This window comes from Sciurus vulgaris (assembly GCF_902686455.1).
Source record: "Sciurus vulgaris genome assembly, chromosome: 5".
Classification (NCBI taxonomy): domain Eukaryota; kingdom Metazoa; phylum Chordata; class Mammalia; order Rodentia; family Sciuridae; genus Sciurus; species Sciurus vulgaris.
The window spans coordinates 68,351,455-68,376,253 of NC_136465.1; the positions used below are offsets into that span (position 1 = coordinate 68,351,455).

The following is a 24,799-nucleotide window of genomic DNA, read 5'->3' on the forward strand; positions in this document are numbered from 1 at the left end:
CTCATTTCAAATTGGTGAAACTGTAACCTCTGGAGTTATTCTCAGGAAAAGGAGAGAACAGATCCTCTGTCCTAACTGTGGCTCTGCTAAGTAGCAGGAAGTGCTCAATCTTATACCATTATCTCTTTCCCAAACACATGGTTAGCAACACATCGCTGTCTAAAACAATAAAAAGGTTAAGTGTGTTCCATGGACTTCATTAAAAAAAAGAGGTTATAATAAGTGTGCTGCTTTTTCCTCTATCTATAAAACTGGGCAGAGAGCAAGCCACAGAAATCACTGGTGTCTGCATTTTGTTATCCTTCACTTCATTTTTTTGGGTTCATCTTCTTTTGCCAGATCTGTCACCTAGGGGAGCAGATGACCTGCCAATAACTGCTGTGACTGCTAGGAAGAAGAGGGCAAGGATGCTATACTTTTCAGATGAATAAATTACCTACTTGGTGTGCAATATTTAGAGGCAAATTCTGATCCAAGACCTTTGAAATAAAATTAGAAGTATTACCAAGTTAGGACTCAAGAATTGCCTGAGAAACTCTGGGGGAGGTGGTAAAGTTAAAATGATAGTTTGGTTAGTTAACTGACAATCCTCTTCCATTTTTCCAAAGGCAAGAACCCAGATCCCTGAGATAATGGTTAGGAATAAAATGCACATAATTTTCTTTTGTTTAACTAGTAATCAGACTATTTTAATTCTGATCCTAAAAATGTGCTTTTGTTATTTACATGGCTTTATTTTAGAATTCTATTTAAACTCCAAAAATATTATTTTTGTTTTGTTTTGCTTTTGGTGATGCTGGGGATTGAACCCAGAGCCTTGTGCATGCCAGGCAAGCAGTCTACCAACTGAGCTATATTAACAGTCCCCCAACCCCAATATTTTATTATTAATATCCATTTCCATAATGATTCAAAATTAAGCAGTTTAATTCTGGTTTAATATGCACTCATTAAAGAAAAAAGTTGTCAATATTAAGAAGTTTTTTTTTTTTTTCGTTGCTGGGGATCAAACCCAGGGCTTTGTGCTTGCAAGGCAAGCACTCTACCGACTGAGCTATCTCCCCAGCCCAAGAAGTTTTAAAAGTCACACAAAAACTGAAAACTTGAGGCTTTCACATGCTAAGATAATTGCAGTAATTTTCATAGTCACCTTAGTTTGGTGGGTCTCAAAGTATGATTCACAGCTCAGCAGCAGCAGCAAGCACCACCTGGGAACTTGTTAGAAATGCACATTCTTGGGCTCCTGTTCAAACCCACCGAATCAAAAACTCACGGTATTACCCAGCAATCTGCTTTTTATTAAGCTATCCAGGTGATTCTAAGGCATGGTAGTTTGCAAATAACTGCCTAAATTCAATAACATATTCTCTGCTCATAGAACACAGTGCTTTGAAAAATACCCTTAGTCAAAATGAAAAAATATAAATACACAGAAACATTATTTTTCTTCGTAAACAAACATGGTTAATTTCCATCTGTTGAGAAATATATACTCTAAGTGCACTTTAAGCACTAAGAATTAATTAAAACTTAAACCACAACAGTGCATATCACTGAGAAGAAAAGGGTCACAAGAGTACAATAAATGTTATCCAGTCTAAGAATTTATGAGTGTCCTTAAAGTTTAACAGTTGGTAAGTATTTACTAGTCCACAATGCCTTTAAAAATACATTTGCAAAAACTAAAGATTTGGTATTATTCATTACATTGAGAGGAAACTGAAGCTAAGTAGATGGAACCAGGACTCCAAGAAACCTATGTGGATTGTCAGGATCACTTGCCACAAGGCCAAAACACTTTACTCTCTTGGGGACGCGGGACTGTTTTGACCTTAGAGAGGCAAACTGGGGTTTCATATGTATCAGCACACACAAGCTAATTGTTTCCAACTTCTTTCCTTTCTTCCTTGACCTAAATGAAATTCCCTTTCCTTTAAAAACAAAACTTTCATGACACTTTAGCTTTGCAAAATCCAAAATCAGAAAAGGCGTGTTTCTCCCGGAATTATTCTCTAACTCATAACAAGCAATTCTTAAACCTGAGAGTTGTTCTCCCAAGTTTGTTCATGGAAAGGAATTGTGTTTCAATAATTACAATATGAGTGGGATTCTCAACAGGTCAGGCTAGGTTAAGTAGTTTATTGTTCTAGCTTCAGCTTTTCCACTGGAAAAAAAAGAGAACTGTCCTACACCACTCAGATCTTTTAATGAGGAAAAAAAAAAAAAAGATATTTTAAGAGCTCTATGATACCTGGATAAAAGAGGTTCTAGAAATGTAAATTACATTTCAACAGAGTCAACTCAAATTCATGTATTTTACTGATCCTTCCACCATTATCCAAGGGCAACCAGGCTTTTTTCTTTTTTCTTTCTGGGCAAAGTGTAAGACTGGGGGTTAAAACAGAATTTTATTAGATTTTCCTTAGATCCTCCAAGTAAGGAGGACTTTTATGTTAAAGCATTAGCTCACAGTCCTGGGATATTTTAACTTAAATTTGAAGGGTACAATTTAATGATGTGATATTATACTCTATTATGAAATCTAAGTATTAAAGAATAAGCAGTACAAATTTCGAAACAAAAAATAACAATGGAATGTAAAGTAATGCTATTTTACAAACTATTGGGACTCAGCACATGCATGGCACTTTTCAAACAACTTGAAGCAATCTCTATCTTACTCATTATTCTAAGTTTAAATATGGAAAATGCAGGTCTCCATTTCTTTCCAAATCTCTCTCTGTCATACATTGTAGCACCTCAGTCTCCTTTGAAGATTTCAACAGTATCAAATGTCTGGGCCTCATTATTCAGAGGTTCGGATTTGGTGGGTTGTACTTCTAAAAACTCCACGTCATTCTGATACATATAATTTTGGAAAACCATTAGCTAGAAACACAGGACAACAATCACTCAAGATAGTTTCTAAAGCTTAGCATTTTTGAGGTTTTGGACCAGACATATTTTTGTTATGGGGTGCACAATAATGCCTGTATGTTGCAGAATGTTTAGCAGCCTCCCTGCCCCTCAGCGTGACAAAGAAGTCTCTTCACATTGCCAAATGCCACCTGGAGGCAAAATCAACTCCAGGAAAGAACCACTGCTCCAAAGACTGAGAACATAAAAAAATACAGGGCTATAGCCTTAAATTGACATAAGGGTATTGGGTGGGGGCAGTCCTTGGCAATGGGGAGGACTGGCTCTAAAATTCCGAATCATGATATAATCTTTTTTAACCCTCATTTTTCTTTTTTTTTTTTTTTTTTTTTTTTTTTTTTTATTGGTGCTGGGGATCAAACCCTGGGCCTTGAGCATGCTAAGCACATAATCTACCACTGAGTTCCATTCCCCAGCCTACTGATCCTTTTTAAAGGCAATTCATTCTTTGTCTATCCTTCATTTCTAATTTCTCCTCCTCTAAATGTCTGTTGTCATTCTTCATCTATTTCCAGTGTAACAAGAATTCCCCTTCTTTATATCTCACCAGTTTTCTCCCATTCTCAAGAGTGTTCTTTATACTTTCATTAGGTTTGCATCAGAAGGCTCCCATCCAGAGATGTGAGTGATGCCATCTGGAGAGAGTAGTGACAATTTGCTTGCCTCCAGTCACTATCTGCAGCTGAACCTAGGTCTCTCTCTTTTGCCTGGCTACCACAGCCTTGAAGATTAGAACTTTGAAAGAATGACCTTTTACTGAATGAATTACGCCCTGTCTGAAGGCAACAAGTCCAGGAAGCAGGAAAACATAACTCCTGTAAATAATGCATTGTGACACTTCTGCCTTTTGATGAGGCTTTTGTTGATAGGTTTCACTGGATATCTAGTGAATCTCTGCAAGGGTTTTAAAAGGTCTCTATCACACAGATAACTGTCAAGGGCCTTTAGGCAACTATTGTTATTCAAAAGAAATGCTCTACTATATATGTTAACAATTTCTAGGCCTAATGTCAAGTCAGCTTACAGTACTAACTGTCCTTATTTACCACAGAATTACTATTACAGAATTACATTATACCTTTGGCATTTTGTTTAAGAGCAATAGAAGAGCCATATGTAACTTTATGCATTTTTAATAATTACCATGGAGGAAACTGTCCACATTGCTCAATCCTTTCATATAAAGACCCAGGTGATAAATTCACCTGGGAACTAGGGAAGAATAGTCCCTCTCCTGATGGAGTGGTACACTTCCTATTACAGAACAATGAATACAGTGGTCTCCATGTTTTTCTTCTAGATTTAGCCAGTCGTGGAACAGATCTTAATTCTTTGTCTCATTTCAGTTAAGAACTTTTGGCAAAACTCTCAAGAATTTTGTGATGAACTTAGGGCAATGGGCCCAGGATGTAGCTCAATGGTAGAGTGCTGGCCTAGCATTGGTGAGGCCCTAGGTTGGATCCTCAGTACAGCACGCGCGCGCGCGCGCGCGCGCACACACACACACACACACACACACACGTTAGGGCAAAACTGTCCTCCTATTTTAGTTTCTTTATTTCCATATTTATTTTTGTGGTGCTGGGGATTGAACCCAGGGCCATGCACATGGCTGGCAAGCCTAATTTCCTGCCAGCCCTTCCAGTGTCTTTTTATGTTAATCATTTCCACGTGTGTTTTTATTAAGGCAGCTGAAGATCCATACTGGAGACATGTAGGCTAATGAATGTGAGTGTTGAAAAATATAGATTTGCTCAATATGGACGTTTTCTTTGCTTCAGTTTTGATGTTTGTTTCTCACTTGAAGAACACATCAAAAAATTCATCAGAAATCCTTTCAAAATAAGTTCTTTATACCGTTTTGTAACTTTTAAAAAATGATGGATGGTTATATAATGGGCAGATGAATATTATTTGGTCGCAAAATCAGTGTGAGGAAGCAGAAAAGTACGTGTCTACGTTCAAAGGATGAGTTATAAAATTACATGAGGCAATTCCCGCAAAAATAACTCCTCAAAATGTCTCGTACTCTTACCCCATTCTAATTGTGAGGAAAATTAAATTGCACTGCATTACTATTTACTGGGGCTCCGCTATGAGAACACTAAAATAATTCGGCTCCCACATGGACTCCAATATCAAAGGCTATGATATATTAATCTTCCTGAGAACCGTCAATCTCCGTCTAAGTATTGGACCCAGACAGCGTTTGTCTTTTATTTCCCCCCTCTTTGCTTCGAGTTTCCCCTGAGTTCATAACTTCAGATTCTCCCCTTCTGTCAAGGTTTGTTTCTCTTAGCCCCATCTAGGACTGAGGCTCCCAAACTCTTCGATTCGTCTCCTATCCTGTCTCCCCCATAGCCAACGTTTTACAGTATCATTTTCTCGGAGCACATCAGTCTTCCGGCCTCACTGCATCAAGTGCTCTCTCCTTCGGCTCTCAGGGTCTCGCACCCGATCGCTCTGTTCTCCCAACGTGGGGTACTTCAGATATTTAAGTCTTTCCCCCAACTCCAGGTGGATTCGCGGATCCACCTCCATTCCCCGCAAAACCCGGTGCCCAGGGGTCCAACCTCCACAACTTCGGCCTCAGGCCCCCATCTACCACCATCCCGCCTCCTCCCCTCACCAGCTCCTGGAGTCCGGAGTCGGATCCCCTGGTCCCGCCCCAGCCCTAGTCTGCACCGCCCCGTCGCGTCCGCACGCACCCACTCGTTGGCCCGATGGCCGAAAGTGTACAGGGCCACCTGGCTAGCCACGTCCACGATGCGGTTGATATAGGGGTCGTGGCGCTGCAGGGCTGCTAGGCTGATGTCGCGCCCCTTCCCCACCAGGCCGCCCGCCGCCACGGCCGCCATCTTCCCTCCCTCCCCGACATCAACAGGGGCTCTGCGAAGCCACTCTCAATAGATCGCGGAACGAGCGAGCGGCCTCGCAACTAAAAACCCCTGGCGACCACAAGTCGCGGGGAGGCCTTCCGGCTCCAGCCACCGCCCCGCGCCTTTTCCTCCCGCCGCCCGTCGCAAGGCATCACTAATCGATGACCCACTGAGGATCGTTGCCACTGGCAACTACAAGCTGAGACCTGCCCTCTGGATCCCGGTGTGTTTTGTGTTTTTTGTTTTACTCCCTTTAAGCTGTTTTCTTCCTACTTGAACCTTTGAATTGGTGCGGTAGGGTTTCCCTCTTGGATATGTTCGACGACTTGTCATGTCTCTTCTTTGGCACTTAGGCATCAGACATATAACAAATACAGAAGCTTCAAGCATTAATAATTCAGAAAACTAAGAGAACTGTGATTTCTGAATGTGCTACACCCTGTGGTTCTCTTACTGCGGCCCCCAACCCTCCTGGCGAGAGTGGGGTTGGTCTTTGAGACCTTTTTAGGGGTTCTGCAAGGTCAAAACAACGTTTATGACAATACTAAGACTTACTTGATTTGTTCACTACGATGACATTTGCACCAATAGTGCAAAAACAATGTTTGGTAAAAGTGCTGATAGCTCAGCTTGAACCAAGGCAGGGCCATCAAACTGTTGCCACCCGTGAATGTATTCTCAGTCAAAAAGAAAAAGAAAAAGAAAAGAAGTTTGAGTCAAATGTCTCTTGATAAAGCAGTAAAAAATATTAATTAATTTTTAAAGTTCAATCCTTGGGTATACTTCTTAATATTCTGTGTGAAAAAAATAGTAAGCATGTCTAAGGCAGTTCTACTGCATACAAAGTGCCCTATTTGTCTTCAGGAAAATTCTCCCTGCTTGAGTTGTGAGCTGAATTAGTGTTATAATTTTTACTTTCCTGGAGCACTATTTTTACTTGAAAGATGGGCCAGCTACAGTTATTCAGGTAGGTGTTTGACATACATTTTTCAGAAATAAAGTTCACCTGTCACTTCCAGGAAAACAATTATTGTTGCCAGTGATAATTTTTGAGCCTTCAAGTGGGAATGAATATATATATCTACTGCCATGAACATGACAGCTTCTCAATAATTAAGCCTTTTCTGATGAGATCAGTGGTGATAGTGAGTGTAATTTTTACAAATATTATATAATGAAAAGTGTCAGCATTTGAAAGATCTCCTTAAATCAGCGACCTAATCTTTCCCAAATGACCAAATGTCTCATGTTACATAACCATGTATAGGTAAAAGATCCATTCAAGGACAAGGTGGAGTCATGGATTTTAATGTACCAGAATATAAAAAATTAATAGATAGGATTCCAGATAGCACTTTGCCACCAACTTTTGAGAAACTGCCACATGCCAAGTTTTTCTGTATTATCAAAGAATATCCACATTTTTTGAAAAGACTTAAAATAATCATCCCCTTTTCAACTACATAATCTGTGTGAGGCTAGAGTTTCATCATATATTTCAACTGGAACAGTGATAGAATATAAGCAGAAATTTAAATGACAAGATTATAAGCAGAAGCAGATATGAGAATCTAGTTGTCTTCTATTAAGCTAGAAATTAAAAATATTTGCAAGAAATGTAAAATGTGAAAGAGTATAAAGAGGGCTTGAGACTAAAAAAGTTGAGAAACATTGATGTAAGTCATTTATTTAGCACTAAGAAATCCTTACCCACATTCATGAACTCTTACTTATTAGATACAGATAGAGGACATGTAGTCTCTCAATAAATTGCAATATGATCTTTTTAGTCAATTTTAATTTTATTGAAATTTTTGATTAAGCTCCATTTTGGATCCTCTGCTATCAACATCAATCCTGACTTCCCAGTGGTGAAGAATGCTGTAGGGATTTCCAAACTTTTTTTTTTTTTTTTTTTTTTTGATGGGCTGGTGCTCAGTTTTAATCTGACCTAGAACATACATTTATATATTTATATCTGATATTAATTGAAAAAAGTTTCATAAAATAATACTAAATATAGATAGATTTATATGTGCATATATATAGTTACATATATTTCATTTTTTAAAGTACTGTTTTTGACTCTTTAAATTGATTTTTTTGGTTACCTAATGCATTGTGACTTGAAGTTGAAGACCCTAGGACTAGGGCAACTAAGAAACCATAAAGATCTGACTAGACAACTTCCCATGATAGTCTGCTGGCTTGTCTGGAGTATCTCTGAGCTTTCTTTGCCCTTGATCACATCAAGCTTACTCTGTCATATGGACAATGGGGAATTTTATGCTTAACTCTTGGACTAATCTGATTCTCTCTCACTTCATTAGCTCTTCTAATTTTGATTATTCAGCATGAACCCACAGCTTCTACTTTGCATTTCTCTCACACATACAATGGGGTATTTCTTTTTTCCTCAGCTTCTGCCCCTTAGGTTTCATGATCCTTAGGCAGATAATTTTCCTTTTAAATTTTCAGAACGAATTCTGCCCCCAAAGAACAAATTGCTTCAGGCTCAATAAAGAAGGTAGGCAATACTGGGAACCATTATAGTATCTTAAAAATTCATTTTAAAAAATGCCCTATAGCCTGAGTTACCTGTGTGACCACAGTCACAAAGCCCTTACTGAGAGCCCACTGAACAAAATCCATTCATTCATTCTCCATGATTTATCATTGTTTGCTGTGTCTGTGCTAAAATCACAGGGTGATGTCCCTTCCAGACCCTCATCTCACAAAAGAGCATGATGTACATCCTGCTACCTTGCTTATTGGTAGATTCACATATGTGAATACCACACCATTGAAATTCTTATTAAAAGGGATTGGTTTTTGTTCTGTTTAGAATTAGTGAAGGAAATGACCATGTCTCCTGTTTCTGTCATTTTGTGTCTGAACTGTTTTCTCCCAATGAGCTTACACATTGCCCTCAGTTCCTTTGTGCATTTGTCCTGTTAGCCTAAAATGAACTTTTCCCAGAAAACTCACCTGCTGCCTCTTTCTCTCATACAATCTCTTTTTCCCCTTTAACTCCTCAGTGCACTCTGTTGTTGTTGCTGTTTTTCTTGGGGTACTTAACTCTCTTTCTCTGGAATTACAGGATTTATTTAATTAATTAATATGTTCATATATTTTCCTCAGTTCTAAAAAGGATGAAAATAAGAGTCACCAACCAGAGAGTGAGAGAAAGGGAGGGAAGGCAAGTGCTGGGAGTGATACTGGTCAAATTACATTGTTATGTTGTGTGCAAGTACAAATATGTAACAACAGTTCCCATCATTTTGTATGACTTTAATGCACCAATAAAATTTTTTTGAAAAAAAAAAAAAAGAGTCACCATAATAGCAAAAGAATTGTTTGCTTTTCTTGGCAGATAAGCAGAAAGGGTAAGAGTAATTTAAAAATTTTTATATATGCTTGTTTATTTTTTATGCCCTTGCATAACAGATTCAACAAATGCTTATTCTATTGAATTAAACCAGGAATTAGTTAACTTAACTCATTAAATATCAGTCTTTATTTTTTTTTTTTCTTAAGAGCTCTTGATTTATAGAATGCTGAAATTCAAGCTGGGATAAAAGAACACACATTAGTAAATCCTGGTCTTTTTGTGTTTACATTCTAAGGGGATAGAAAGAAATAGAAAAGTTTTTATTTTGTTATTCTTTGCCTTTAAATATCATTTATAAAGCCTTAAAAAACTAAAAGTCATACTTGGAAAAGATAAATAATGTTGCAGTGACTTTAGCATAGCCATATTATTTTTGTCTGTGGCCCACAAAGCTTCATTATTTTGCTTTTCATTCTTTTTTTTTTCCCTCTCAATGCCCAAATCTCTGACCTTCTAGGATGACGCCAGACTTCTGCCTACTTTCTACTTGAATAATCTTTGTTTGTAGAACCAATTCATCACCATATATCCAAATAGTCTACGTTGCAAATTTGACATTAGTAAAAGACTATTTCAAATAGGCAAATTCTTCTCTAATCCACATCACTTCCATTTCTATTGGCTTCTGTGGGATTGACATCCTTCCACTGTGTTTCCAAAAGCCTCATCATGATACCTTAGACAAACATTGGTGCCTTTGGGTTTCATGATTACTTTATAATTGTCATTATGAGATTAAATATGTGGTAGCACCTGTTTTTATAAAGTTAGATACTGTAATTTTAAATGAGTTTCTGATAAAATAAAAAAAAATCATTACTGGATCTAGGATTAAACATTGCAATGACTAAGGCAAAATTCACCACCTAATCAATTGAGGTAACATAAGCAGAGATGTTGAAATTATTTGAAAACAGGGATAAGACTGAAAAACATTTGGTCTTATAGCCATGTGTGAATATTTGTATACAAATATTGATCAACTCTTTATGTGATAATAATTTTAAAATACAAATGCAAAGCATGCTTTATTAGTACTCTTTTCTTTGTTGTATAATTAACCTCTAAGGTTTGCGTTTGTCCTAAAGTAGCATGTGTTAGTATGAAGGGGAGAAGAAGAGCTTCCAGGATGCCCCTGAGAGTTTGTGATTCTAAAGCAACTTCAACAGCTTCTGAGGCTTTGCTTGTACCATCTGTCTGAGCTTCCCTTTTTGCTAGGAATTTTATTCCAAAGGATGATGGAAATGAAGAATTAACTCCCTCTCCCAGTGATGAGACACAGTTGGAAGCAGTGTGTTATCAGTTGTTTTCAACATGCAGTTCATTTTTTAAGTAGCAGAGCATTGTAGAAAAGCACCCCCTAGAAAGGGAATATAGTTTAGTTTACCCTTTCTGTCTATGTGATCTTCAACAAATGACCTCACTTGTACCTTGGTGGTCATAATAGGTGCCCTACCAATTTTGGGGTATGAATATGATCAAGAGAGAAAAATGTTCCTGAAAAAGCTTTGCAATCTGTAAACTGTTCTGCAAGTGAAAAAAAAAATATTATTACTACTACTAGTAGCTTCACCACATCATCATTATTATTAGTTTCATCATCATTATTACTTCTTAAAAGCAGTTTTATTGAGATATAAGTTATATACTATTATTATTTGTAATAGAAGCCCAGAAGGGATACTTCTAGTCCCATTAGTCAGCCAATACTCAAGTCATCTCAACAAAGTTCTGCATAAATGACAAGGAACACATAAGTCCCAGAGTAGCTCATTCCCAATAATTTTATAAGAAGTAGGACGTGAGCTAAAACATATTTATCAGAACTTCACTAAAGAAGAAATAAGATAGGAGACATAGTTCTGTGTTTCAGGAGGTTGTCCAAAGGGATTAAGATTGAAATAATCACTTGGGCAATGGAGTGGAATGAGAAGGTGCAGATGCGGGGTGAAAGTTGGGGGCCATGAGGAAGGAAGAGACCGGCAGGGTGGGCTTTGGCCAGCATAGGAGGTAAGCTGTGGAAAGAATTGGAACTTCTCCAATCTGAACCCAGCTCCTCCCTGGACTTGACTTCTCTTATCCTTGGACTTGGAGAAGGACTGGGCTAATCAGAGCTCTTTGGAGCAGGAGACCAGACACGCATGTTCTCTTTTGATCTCTCTTCGCTTCTCTTCACCAGTCCTACAAAATGTATTAATTTTACTGTCATTGTCAAGGGTCAGTCAGATAAAAGATTCATGGGCCTACGGTCTCTATATTAACACCTTTTTAGTTGTCTCCTTAATGACCCAAACACACCAAGACATAAGGAAGTACCTTTAAGTCCACATGAAGTGATAATTGGCTTAAACTACAAAGACCTGATGTTGGTAACTAATGTCTATGAGTCTTAGTCAAAGTAATCAGTCACTTAATTAAGTGACTTAATAATTATTAAGAGGAAGGGAAAATGTGGAAAGCACCAGTCAAGACTGCAGAAGACACATTGCGATGTGTAATTATCAGTGCACCAAGAAAGGGACAATGGAAGGTGTATAGAGGTCACCTGCCATGCATCTGAAAACACATGAGGAAGATATGACTTAGTGTGGGTGATTTAGTACCTGCGGAAGTCCTGTTCTGGAATGGGGTAGTGTTAGGGGTCCTCACTAGATTGCCTCTCCTACTAACTAGGTGTGTACTACCTGATACATCATCATAATATGATCATCATGTAGGGATGGGCTGTGTAATTATCTGACTTGAGCAAATAATCCACATTGTGGGGCATGTCACTACACTTCTCTGTGGAATAAAGGGATTGAATTAGAAGGGTGCTTCTCAGCTCCACATTCTGTGGTTCTCTATTGAACCACTTCTGTTCACATCAAATGCATATCAAATCTTTACAAACATGTAGATAAATCCAGAAACAATGCTGAACAATCTGTTCAAAGAAGCATTCCACAAAGAAATTAGGTCAGCATGGCAACCCATTAAAGAGTTTTTAATGTGCTATCAAAACTGAGGGCTAAGTACTTTGATCAAGAAAAAATAGGTTTTCCTCTTTCATTTGTAGTGCTCCCTCCTTGTATAAGGAAAGCAGTTACTCTTGGGAGGAAGAAACATTTACCCTTGCAATGCTTTGGGCAGCTTTCTGCCAGGGTGATTGGTCCTCTCCATGGATTTTTAATCCAGGTGAGAGCATATTTCAAATTGTCTGTGATGATTTATATGGCAGTCTATAAGAAGCTGTCAAAAAGAATGTCAGAGGCTTAGGTAGAATGCTTTTGAAAGATTTTCTAATTACTGGTTGTTGTTAAAGACTACTATGTTAGCTTTTTACTTTGTGATTGATTCTTCTCTGTTTAAACTGATGTATGAGGCCCCAGAGGAAATTGAACTGCAAAATATTGTGCTGAACCTAACTTTAAGTCCAAGGGGACAGGCTTTGGAAAAATACATGGCTTGGTCAGAAGCTAGGACTCTGACAGTGGGAACTGGGGGCTGAAGGGATAAAGGGGAGGCATGTATCTACCCGCTATAATGCCTGGTCCTTTGAGCCTATTATAAGTAGTCTGTACTGGCTTGTTCAACTATAACCAAAGGCTAAATCTGACCCTCTTTCTGTTTTGTAAATAAAGTTTTATTGGAAAACAGCTATTCTCATTTTATTGTCCGTTTTCTCCAAACAGCAAGAGTTTAGTAGTTGCAATAGAAGCCATATCACCTGCAAAGCCTAAAATATTTACTATCTTGTTCTTTGGAGAAAATGGTTTGCTGATTCATATTATATAAACAAGTTAATAAATAAATTATACTGAGAATCTTCTGCACACTCAGTAGGCATACAGTTTGGGCACAGTGTAAACACATAATAGGTTGGAAAGGGTGACAAATATGAAGCCCAGTTTCTACTCTCAAGGAATTTAAAATATAATTGAGGAGACAAAAACTAGCATACATGAAAAAATGTAGTGAATAATAAATGGTAATATATAATGAACAAGCAAGTGCCAGAATTCAGAGAAAAGAAAGAAGGATCAACAGGGCCACTAGTAGTTGGTATTAGGCAACATTTAATATGATAAAGTTCCAGGACACAATAAGAACTTGGATCCTCCCTTGAGATTCATTGTAATTGGATTTGACCTGTATTTCTACTCCAGTGTCATTTAAGTCATGGTATTTCTGACCTTGTGTTTAGGGGATACTTTAATGACCAGAACTATTTCTGAGTAATTTTAGCTGACTGATTTTTCTGGGATTTGGGATTCCTTCAATCTCCCTAAACTACACAGAGTTTAATCTAGCATAATTTTTTTTTTTTTGTGGAGAAAACATAGCATAATGATTAAGAGCATGAGCTTTGGACTCAAAGGGATCCAGGTCCACATCTTGGTTCCACCTCCTCCTACCTATGTAACCTGGGTGAAGTGGGAGGTGTCTGCAAATTGCTAGGCCTCAGTTTCTTATAAAATTGAGACAAAAAGAGTTTCAACCTCTTAGGATTTTGCTAGAACTAAATAATATAAAGTCTGTGAAGTGTTTAGAATAGAAAGTGATTGGTATACAGAGAGATCTCCATAAATATTTACTAATTGACCATTGCTCCCAATAATAGCAAGATATATATCCTGTACAAGAGGGTCTCACTTACTTCTAGAACTAAAATTAGTAATTTATTTGTGTAGTAACAAAATATCATAATGTAAAGTACAGAATTATTGTCTCCTATCTTTTAGCTTACTAATGATTGTAATTTTTATTTTTCAACATTATTGTCATTGTCAGACTCTGACTTTCATTTCTGTGATGTCCTTGGACATCTTGGGACAGAGTGCTCTATATAAAAAGTGCAAATACAGCCTAGCATGGTGGTGTAATTCCAACCAGCTGGGAGGCTGAGGCAGGAGGATCACAAGTTCAAGACCAGTTTGGGCAATTTAGAGAGACCCTGTCTCAAAATAAAAAATAATAAGGCTGGGAATGTAGCTCAGTGGTAAAGCACCCCTGGGTTCAATCCTCAGTAACAAAAGAAAAAAAAGTGCAAATAGAGACGTATATGCAACGTTGCTGCAGGAATCAGTCTTTTTCAGTGACAGTCTTTGGAGGGGAGGCTGTTGGTAGTTGCCCTAGCCTTTGGGTTGGGAGGCGGGCTCCTGTAGCTCATCCCCCATCTCTGTGGTTATAGAAGAAATCATGAAGAAACCAGACCAGTTCTCCTAATCTGTAATAAGGAGATAATAACATTTATTTTGTGACTGTTGTGAGTATTGCTGAAAGAGCTCTTTGAAACACTTTAAGTGTTTTGATATAATCATAAAATATGAGGCTTTAAAAGCAGGGTCTGAGAGTACAGAGAAGGCTCTGCTTTCTCTGTGGATAATGTCTGATGCCAGCATTGTTTTCTGTTTTCCTTGAGGTAATTTGAAGATTAAAGGGCAGGGTGTTTTCCACATTTCCTGGTGCTAATAAATGGCCCTTCCCCAACGCTTTGACCTTCACCGCTGTCATGGAGACTCCTAGGAGCAGTGACCATGATTCCGGCAAGCAGGGCTCACACTGCTAACAGGGTTACTCCCTCTCAGGGTCTTTAGCTAATATATTTATTAAGAACCCCAAACACCAAAACCATTGTTTGGTTTTGATCACTCTTATTAAGATTAAGATGGAATTATAAAAGAAAATAAGAAACTGTCAGAAAAGCAGACATCCCTTTTTAGCCCAATAAGTCACAATTACACTGAGAGAACTCTTATGATACACATAGCAACTCACATCTCACTACTTCCCCTCGAAGTAGGTAGCAAGTATTGCTGTATTCATTTGTTAATCACCTTTACATGCAGTCATTTGTTCACTAGATGCACATTTATTAAGCTGTTACGGTGGAACAGGCAAGACATTGAGCAAGATAGGCACATTCCCTACCGCCTGGAGCTTAGAGTCTCCCTGCGAAAACTGACAATATGGACAGGTAATTGCAGTAATTGGGGTGAGTGCTATGTGAAAAGTTTGGCATGATCTGTAAGAATGGTGGAGACAAAAAGAGAGGCCTCAGTTTCTTCAAAGGAATTACCAAGGATAACAAAATGAAGACACTGTGCTTCCTGTCCAGGTAGAATGGTACTGAGGGTGTGGGGCTAGTCCTGGTTGTTCTTGGAAGTCAGATTTGTCTTGGGCTTTAGGTCTTACAGGCTCTGAGTCATAGGTATCATCCTAAAGCCACCTTGGTCCCCAGTGGCATTGAAGCAAACCAGACTAAGTAAGATTCTTCCAAGAGCACATGGAATAGAGGAACTATTGGGTCTTGACCCAGGTATTCACTTATGTGAAGCATACATACCTGAACCACTAGCAGCTTTCACCTGCTCAACCTTCTGTCGGTCTCCTTGGAATTTCCTTTCATAAGAAAAACAAACTGAATTCCCTACTTCTTCAACCTGTCATTCTGAAGCAGGGAGAAGACCAGTCTATGAAAGGGCTTGTTTGACAGTCAGTGAGTTCTCCTGTGCTCTCTATCTCCTTTCTCAGAGCTGAAAGCTGATCTTCAAGCATGACTGCCAAGGTTTATTCATTGAGCTACATTTATTACTCCTTATATTTCCAAAGAAGCTATATAACTTGTTTTCTTTACAGTCTCTCACAAAATAAGATAGTGCTAGTTTATCATAGCCCCCAAGTTCTTTTTATCAGACCTGAAAAAATCCAGGGGAAGGCTGGTTGGAGACACATATTGAGATTCCAGGAGCCCCCTCTTTGCCTGGGCCTAAGTTTTAGGGTGGAGGAAAAACAGGGATAATTTCTAGGGTTCAAGTCAGAATTGTGGTCAAGATAAATGGTTTCAGTTATCTCTTGGTACAGAACAAAGAAACCCAGAGAAGTGAATTTTGAGTAGCTACATCAGCTTGTGGTAGAGAGCACCTGGAGTCGAAGTTCTCAGGAATACTGGAATTACTGGAAGGCATTTAAAAAGAAACACTAATGACCAGGGCTTATGCAGATGAGTCAATAAAATTCTGAAGTCGGACCAAGTTGATTCCAACTGCATCCAGGATGAAGAACCAGTAGACAGGAATTCTTGGCAGCCTGTGTGTCAAGAACAAGCTTCTTGGGTTTGAATCTGGCCCAGCTGGTGTGGAAACTTGGGCAATTCACATGTCTATGCAAACTTCTATTTCATTCTTTACCAAATGAGGATGCTAATAAGGCCTACTTTATAACAGGCCTTATTGGATTATAATCCTATAATCCTTTATAGGATTGTTGTTGAGGATTAAATAATAAAATGCAATTAAAGCACAATGGTTGTATCAAGTCCTTAATAAATACAAGCGAGTGACTTTGTTATCTGGGAATGACAGACAGGACTGGACTTCAGGCCTCCCATTTCCAGGCAAGACTTTTCCCCCCTGATTGTTAATGAGGGTCTATGGGATGAATTCAGTGAAACATGGGGTGCTCCATGCTTCTCTTTATAAAAAACAGACATGAATGACTTTGTTTCTTAAATTAGGGAGAATATTTTCTTTAAGGCCCCTTAAACTTAACTCTTATTCAGTGTCTCCTGTTTAATATCGTTTGTTTATTTATATGTTCATTCATTTGTTGAGTGCCCATTAGGTGCCAAGTACTATCTAAATATCATCAGTACAACAAAAATACAGATCCTACCTTTTAGGATCTTAAAGTTGAATGGAGGAGGTGTGGAGATGAAGATGAGGGGCAGAGCGCTTGCGTAGCATGTGCAAGACCCTGGGTTCAAACCCAGCATTGCAAAAAGAAAAAAAAAAGTTTAATGGAGGAGAAAGACTAAAGCTATTGCACCACACACTTAGTATGATAATAGGCTTCTTTTTAAAAAAAAGTCTAAAAAATGCTCTCTTGTCTGCCAGGCAATCTGGGTGACCAAAACACTATTATAGTTTTTTTAGTATAACCTAAGATGCCAAGTGCTTCTTCACCCCCAGATAATCCAACTTATTTGCTATGGGATGTGAGTTGGTCATGAAGTTTTTTTTAAAGCTCCCTCATAATTATAATGTACATCAAAGTTTGGGAATCACAGACTTAGAAGTTTCTTGTTCATTAAGGATATAACTAACTTTGAAGTTGGGTAGTTAAGAGTCTTCTGGGATCTTGAGCTATGGGAATTTGCATCTTTTTCTCTAGGAAAAAGAGAGTGTAGTGGAAGGATTTTAAAAGAGGGATGTGACATCTAAGTTTCAGAAATTTAATTCTAGTTGCAATGTAGAAAATGGGTAAGAATTGTGACAGGGTAAATCATTGAGAGAAAGCAATGACATCGGGGCCTAACTTAGACGACATGGGGCGCTCCAATGACAGGTGTCAGCAGGGTACCTGGCCCACTGGAGAAAAGAAAGGGAATAAGGACAACTAAAATGTTCTGCTTCTGCTGGTTTTTAACTTTGAAATTTAATTGTTGCCTTCTTGGTAAACATCCAAAGAATTCCAGTGATTCTTACAAGATTGTCTTTAAATGAGGACAGCCCCTTCCAATCATTTATGACTTTCAGAATGACACAGAGGTGAATTATTGCCCTTAAAAATAAAAAGATACAGTTAGATTTTATAATTACCCAGTTAATTTTGGCAATGTAGATCATTAAGCTCCAACATAGATTTTTCACAGGCAAGGGAAGAGAAGGGGTGGTCTGTCCACTTATATTGATCCGATAACCGGGATACTTGCCAACTATCCACTTAATTTTGTGATATGAAGATGGTTTCAGTCAATTCATCTTTTTTCTGTCCCCCCCTCATCTAATGCTTCTACTGATCAAAACATTTTCACTGTTATTGGTTCTGTGGTGTTCATATAACTCTGGTGGTGAGATGATTGGATTCCATTTGCCGTGTGTTCCATCAAGTTCAATTGTCAGTGCAGTTCTAACACCAGGCGTATCATCGTCAGTAAGGAGGTAGAAGAAGGCAAGAAGAGCCTAGCTGGAGGCTCACAGTTTGGCTCAAAATAGCACGATAAATTAGAGAAATCGTTTGCCTTCTAAACTGACTGAGCACAATATAATGTTCTCTACCAAAGAGAGATTCTGAATATTATTTTTTGCAAACCTTTAAAACACAAAAACATTCTTAGCTCCAGGGACTTACAAAAAACAGGCCCTTGGTCAGAATAGGCAGACCCTGGGTCTAATCAATGGATACAATAATGAAGGAAGCCCCCATGTGTGTAGTATTTGCTGACCTCTGTGTTGTAAATGGTCTGTGACTTGGTCCCAAAACACCAACATGAAAAGCCAGCCTCAGCAACTTAGTGAGACCCTGTCTTAAAATAAAAAAGTTAAAAAGAACTGGGAATGTGGCTCAGTGGTTAAGTGCCCTGGGTTTAATCCCTGGTACCAAAACAACAACAGCAACAACAACAAACCCAACATGAATGTTACTGAATGTGAAGTTAGAAAGGGAAGTGCAGAAGCAAACAGTCATATAATTTCCCCACCCTTTCAATAACAGAAGATGTAAACAACTCTGAGAACAAAGATGATGGTAAAATGTAGTAAAATAATTAGAGAGTGATAAGTTTTTGAGTAGTTCTTCCCTTTGTTTCTAATAGAATTCATTTAATTGTGAGTTTACATAATTTAGTTTTCATATTGGCTGTGTTTAACAATTGGCTCACAACATTTCTGAAAATTTAACAATCTTCTCTCACAAGCTAGTATGAGCTGGTGCCAGAACGCTACTGCAAGGAGAAAGGAAGTTGGAATGTGCAGAGGCAGCTGGGATCAAAGCAAAGGAGTGAGGAAAGATGAAGTTCGTGGCCATGGACAAACATGAGGTCCATCACTTGAGACACAGACAAGCACAGTCTTGCCAAAGACAGTGGCTGATGGCACAGAGCTAGTTTGGGCCTTCTATCATGATAAGCACAATTCAATTGACTAGAGATCTCAGCTCCATTTGACCAGTATCTGGCAGAGAGGAGGACTTGACTTAATATATGGTAAATCTGATTTTAAAAATACAGCACTCAAAATTTACATTTGAATAGAACTACAGGAGGCAAAGGAAAAGATAGAAGTTTTCCCTTACAGTAATGTTGGGGTTGCTTTCCTAATCTAGCTCTCTTACCAACATGCAAATAAATGAAACCAGTGAAAGCAGTGATCCCTAGTCCTTAATTTTTTACAGTCTTACTCTCCCTTAAACATTGTCTGACAAAGGAGTGAAATGTATCACTCTCCACTTGACAGATGGGATTCTTATGGATGCTATTAAAGTGGGGAAAAAGCAGAAGGTGAACAAAGCACTCACTGACTTTACTTAGGGTGTCAACTGTGTGTGTGTCAGGTGCCCCTGGGCGGTGTGGATGAAATGGTTTGATAAATAGGGGCAAAGGGGAAAGCAAAGAGTGAGGTGGTTAAGGTTCATAACTGGATTCAGAGCTGGGTGTGTAGCTCAGTGGTAGAGTACTTGCCTAGAATGCACAAGGCCGTGGGTTCAATCCCTAGCCCCATTAAAAAATAAAAAAATAAAGAAAGGAATGGCACCCCAGTGGCTTCTACTGTAACCTCGTATTTTTGTGAGGGGGTATTCTTAACTACAATGGTCATTTGAATTGCTCATAGATGATTTAATGTATAGTGCCCATGATATGTTAAATATATTTGATATGAAATACGCACCTATATGTATTTAATACTTACCATTTAATGGTATCCTTAAGATATCAGTGGTAGAATGTTTTCTAGTTTCTATTTATTTCTTGTGTTCTTGAACTTTCTGCTGGGAGAAATAATTTATTAAATATCGTTTTATGTTACAGCTATATATGCAGCATGGTGCCATGAACATGGAGGAAAATCTTTAAAATTGTGTTGAAGATAGACATAAAAATGCATATAATTATTTCAGAGAGCTTTCTCAACCTCTCTCTCTCTCTCCTATATACATGTATGCACACACATACACCTTTTAGAAGTTGAATAAAAAGCAAGAATAGGATCCCATCTGCAATGTCTTTGGGTGAGCATCAATAATGATAATTGCTAACATCCATTGAGGACTGCCTACATGCTAAATACTTTTCTGCATTAAAATTTAAATTTCAGAATAACTCTATGAAGCAGGTACTAATATTATTCAGATTTATCAGATAAACTAATGAGGGTGCAGTAGATTGAATAAGTTGCCCAGGCTCTTACCCCATAAGCAGGAAGTCTGGTACAGGTACCTAGGACTATTGTCTCCATGCCAGTGCTCTGTTCTATTTATGCTCTAGCAACTCCTTTCTTGAATCTCCTAGTCAGGGTGGGTTTCCTAAAGTGGGAAGATAGGAGACAAAATAAGAAGGAAGGAAAGAAAATAAATAGGAGGACTAGAGAATGGGCAAAGGACAACAGAGTGTTTGGTGGGAAGGAGAATAAAGGCTCTGGATGCTGTTGAGCTTCCTGAATCTATAAGTGCACTTGGCTACAGAAAAATGGTTGAGCAGGAAAGAAGGGAAGACAGAAGGGCTGATTTGGTGGAGGGCCATGGAAGGAATAAAATTAGACATTGTAGCTGCAGAATAGAAGCACTGAAACTACACTGAATCTATAGAATCTTGGGGATGGGAGAGAACTTGAATGCCATCTGCCTAATACATAAATTTACTCTGCATCTTGACGAGGTGGTGGTTCAGCCTCCTTGGATGTCCTTGGAAATGGAGAACTCGTTAGATCCTCTCTACATATGGTGTAATAGAAAATTCTTCTCTTTGTGGAACCCAAATTTGCCTACCAGTGACTTCTACTCACTAGCCAGGAACTGACTTCATGGGATGATACCCAAGTCTTTCACAGAATCATTTCAAGGGTAAATATGGAATTACCCACACGTTTGACTACTCTTCCCCAGTGGTAATATTATTCCCAAATACTGAGTTTTCAAATGCTCCCTAATCACTGACGACCATTCAATGCATTTCTTAACCTACTGCCTTCCTGCTAGGTAATAAAAATAGCTAATAATAGCCAATTTTGTTTACTTTATACCAGTAGCTTTGTAAATGTTGTTTTCTATATTGTCATTTCTGTCTTATATTTGAGAAATCTGAGGCTCAGAAAGCATAAATAACTTGCTTAGGACCACCCAGGCTTTAAGCAGAGAAGTGAAATTTGCGTACAGACAGCTTGGATATTGAGGTGGAGTGGTGTCTTGGTCTGTTTTGTCTTGCAATAACAATTTTTGAGACTAATTTACAAAGAACAGAAAAAAAATATTTTTTCCTCTCACAGTTCTGGAGGCTGCAGAGTCCAAGATCAAGGCAGGTGTAGATCTTCTTAGTATTCCATCACATGGCGGAAGGTGGAAGAGCAAGAAAGCAAACCCGCTCCCGCAAGCTCTTTTATAGTGACATTAATTCATTCAGGAGAGCTCTACCCTCATGACCTAGACCCTCCAAATGCCTCACCACCCAACACTGTGGAATGGGTTAATTTTCCAACACATGGATTTTGGGAAGAATGTTCAGACCATAGCAAGTACCTGACAAACTATTCATTCTACCTGGTATAAAAAGAGAATGTTGCTGACTGTGATGTGCACACCTGTAATCCCAGCAGCTGGGGAGGTTGAGGCAGTAGGATTGTAAGTTCAAAGCCAGCCTCAGTAATTTAGTAAGACCCTGCCTCAAAATAAAAACTAAAAATAGCTGGGGATGTGGCTCAGTGGCTGAGTGCCCCTGTGTTTAATCCCTGGTATAAAAAAAAAAATTGCTATGGAAAGTAAGGTGTACCCAGCACTGGTTTCATGAATATGCAATTTGTACAGTCCCCGCTGTAAAAAGGACTTGGTTCAGTATCCTGTCAAAATCTTGAAATCTTAAAATTTTTAACAGGGAACCCTGCTTTTCATTTTGTACTGAGTCCCAGTGATTAAATTGCTCTGGGTCTACCATGAAAAACAAAAGAAAGAAAACAACCAAGCTGGCAAATCAACCACCTTTTTGGTGTCATGGTGCATGTAGCATTTGTAGTCCTACAGGTTAATATGTTTTTGAATAATCTTTAGAACCCGCTCCCCACTTTTTGGCTCGTGATCTTACCATCCCAAGGGCAGCTGCACGAACTGCCGTGCAAGGGGTAGGGGTGGCTCCTTTTTTGTATCTTTAATGTCATACATGGAGGCCGGACTGAGTTCTGGCAGGAATCCTTTTATATTTTTGGTTTTTGTCACTTTCTACTCCTTTGACACCATGTCTCCTGTCAAATGAAATTTATAGACACATGATAGTGGTTGACAGTGAGCCTCCAGGATTTCCCTGGGAGAAACTTCCACCTGTTCAGTGAGTGCTTCCTCCTCTTAGCTAACGTGGGAGCTCTCTCATTCTCCTTCCTCAGCCAGGAATGCAGACTTCACACAAGTAGGCGTAGGTGTGGTGTGAAACTGCAGCTGGACCTTGTAGTAACTCTTCCAGGAAAGTCAGCTGGGACAGGTCATGACAGTGTTCCTTAGATGTCTGCTTCCAGTCATCTCAGTAAGTCCAGCTTAACAAAAATGTGCTTTTCTTGGTGAATTTGGTACAGCCCCCAGAAATACATATCCACCTAATGCCCTTCCTCCTCCTCCTCCTCCTCCTCCTCCTCCTCCTCCTCCTCCTCCTCCTCCTCCTCCTTCTTCTTCAGCATTGAACCCTGGGAGTTTAACCACTAAGCAGAGGCAGAGTCTCACTGAGTTGCTTAGGGCCTTGCTAAGTTACTGGGGCTGGCTTTGAACTTTTTGCAATCCTCATGCCTCAGTCTTCCAAGAGAGTAATCCCAAGCTGCTGGGATTACAGGTGAGTACCACAATGCCTGGCATCAACACCTTTCTTTATAACATCAGTCCCTGCTTAATAAGCTTTGGTTAGATTACGAATTTCTTCCAAGTAACTGTGAGGTATCTGGGAAAGAGCAGTGGATGGAGTGAGGGAACCTGAGTTTCTATCCAGTTTAATCTTCCCAGATAAATGAGGTCAACTAGGCAACTCCTGCACTTAGTATCCAATTTAGGAAATTTTTATGAGAGGCTTTGTGTTTGGGGAATGGACAGATGTTGAAGTTGGATTCCCTTCTCTTGGCTCAAAGTGAATAGGTTTTCAATCAGTCAGGAGATATAGGAGGTCTTTTCATTTACTGCACCGTGAGCACTGTGTCAGTGTGATATGCAGCCTGCCCAGGCACACTGGAGGCTCATTATGAGAAAATGGCATAAAAGGCTAGTTTTCTGACTTCTACTTAAGGCCATGGAGTCTTGTCTTTGACCATCAGACAAGACCCACCTGAGTCAGGTGTTTGTATATGACATCCTTAGATGAGTGTATAGATTCAGCTACTATAATAATGTCTTAGCTAGCTTTGTGTTTATAACAAACACGTAAGATAACCAACTTTTATCTTATTTTGGCTCACAGTGGGTGGTTCCAGTCATTATCGATTGACCCCATCATTTTTGGGCTTGTGGCAAGGTAGTGCATCATGGCAGGGAGCATGAGGTAGAGCAGTCATTCATCTCATGGCCAAGAAGTAAAAGAGAGAAAAAAATGAGCTTGGGGGTCTCATCCTCCCCTTCAAGGTATACCTACAATGACCTGAAGAACTCCCGCTGGACTCTCTTAAAGTTTCCACCACCCCCAAAATCACCCAGCTGGGGGCTAAGCCTTTAACACATGGGCCATTCAGACACATCACATCCAAACTATAGCATCTAACCTGAAATTTCTGCAAGATTTTTTTGGATTCTGTGGCTATAGTTAAAGGAAGGAGGCCTCTTTTGGTGGGAAGAGTTACTTCCTACTACTGTGCGGAAACATATTCCATGGTTCCATGTTCCATGCAACATCTGGAAGAGGTGATTGAGGCAGATCTGTCTCAGCACAACTGGGGCAGCACTCTCTATTCCCTCTATGGCCAACATCTGGTAGATGAGTGACACCGAGTGTGGTTCAGTTAGGGGCTCTAGAAGTGAGTGTGGTGGTAAGCTTTTCTCCTCCTAACTGCACTCCACAGAATAAAGGGGCAGGCATTTTCTTGTAGAGGACCAGTTTATGCTAAGCCTCCAAAATAGTTCAAAGATCGTTTTGCCTTTGACTTCCAAACTCAGCATGAGTCTTTCTACTTCTTCCCTTTCTTCTCTTCCATTCCACCCTTCCAGAATGCTGTTCCTTCTGTCTTCCAATTCAAATCCTCTTTATCCTTTGTAAACTCAAATGCCTCTGACTGGAGAAGCTTGTCTCCAAAATACCAGTCTCTGAATGTATGACACATGTTGGTTCTCCCTTGTATTTCTTTAATAGGTCAAATCAAACTATTGCTTATTTCTATTGTTAAACATTCAGATTCACATATTTTTTTTCTTTTTTCCTCAGATTGTAAACGCCTGACTTTATCAGTCTTTATCAGTCTTTTCCTGGGGTCTGCTCTGAGCTTGGCACTGTCCTTAGCACAGGGCATACAAAGACAAATATGTCCCCTCCCTGCCACCTCCTGATGGTAACTGAGGGAAGGCAGCTATGGGCAACAAGATCAGAACATACTATTACTTTTCTAGTAGATGCAAAATGCTTCCAAAGACCAGAGTCAAACCAACTGCCTGGGGATGTAGAATT

The 24,799-nt window shown here is 39.1% G+C and overlaps 2 protein-coding genes across 8 annotated transcripts in view; one reads left to right on the plus strand and one right to left on the minus strand.

Moving 5' to 3' along the window:
* Positions 1-5,929, minus strand: part of DCP1B (decapping mRNA 1B) — a 52,266-nt gene extending 46,337 nt beyond the window's left edge. Inside the window, exons 1-2 of one of the 4 annotated variants that reach the window (XM_079140322.1) lie at positions 5,646-5,782; positions 1,151-1,215 (exon numbers count right to left, since the gene is read on the minus strand). Coding sequence is in view for 2 of the 4 variants with exons in the window: in XM_079140320.1 (XP_078996446.1) it covers positions 5,646-5,795 (150 nt within the window). In the remaining 2 variants the exon portion in view is untranslated. Of the gene's footprint in view, positions 1-1,150; positions 3,251-5,645 lie in introns of those variants that run through there. The other 3 variants (XM_079140320.1, XM_079140319.1, XM_079140321.1) reach the window with 3 other exon arrangements.
* Positions 1-24,799, plus strand: part of CACNA1C (calcium voltage-gated channel subunit alpha1 C) — a 724,379-nt gene that overhangs the window by 22,010 nt on the left and 677,570 nt on the right. The gene's annotated exons all lie outside the window — the stretch shown is intronic.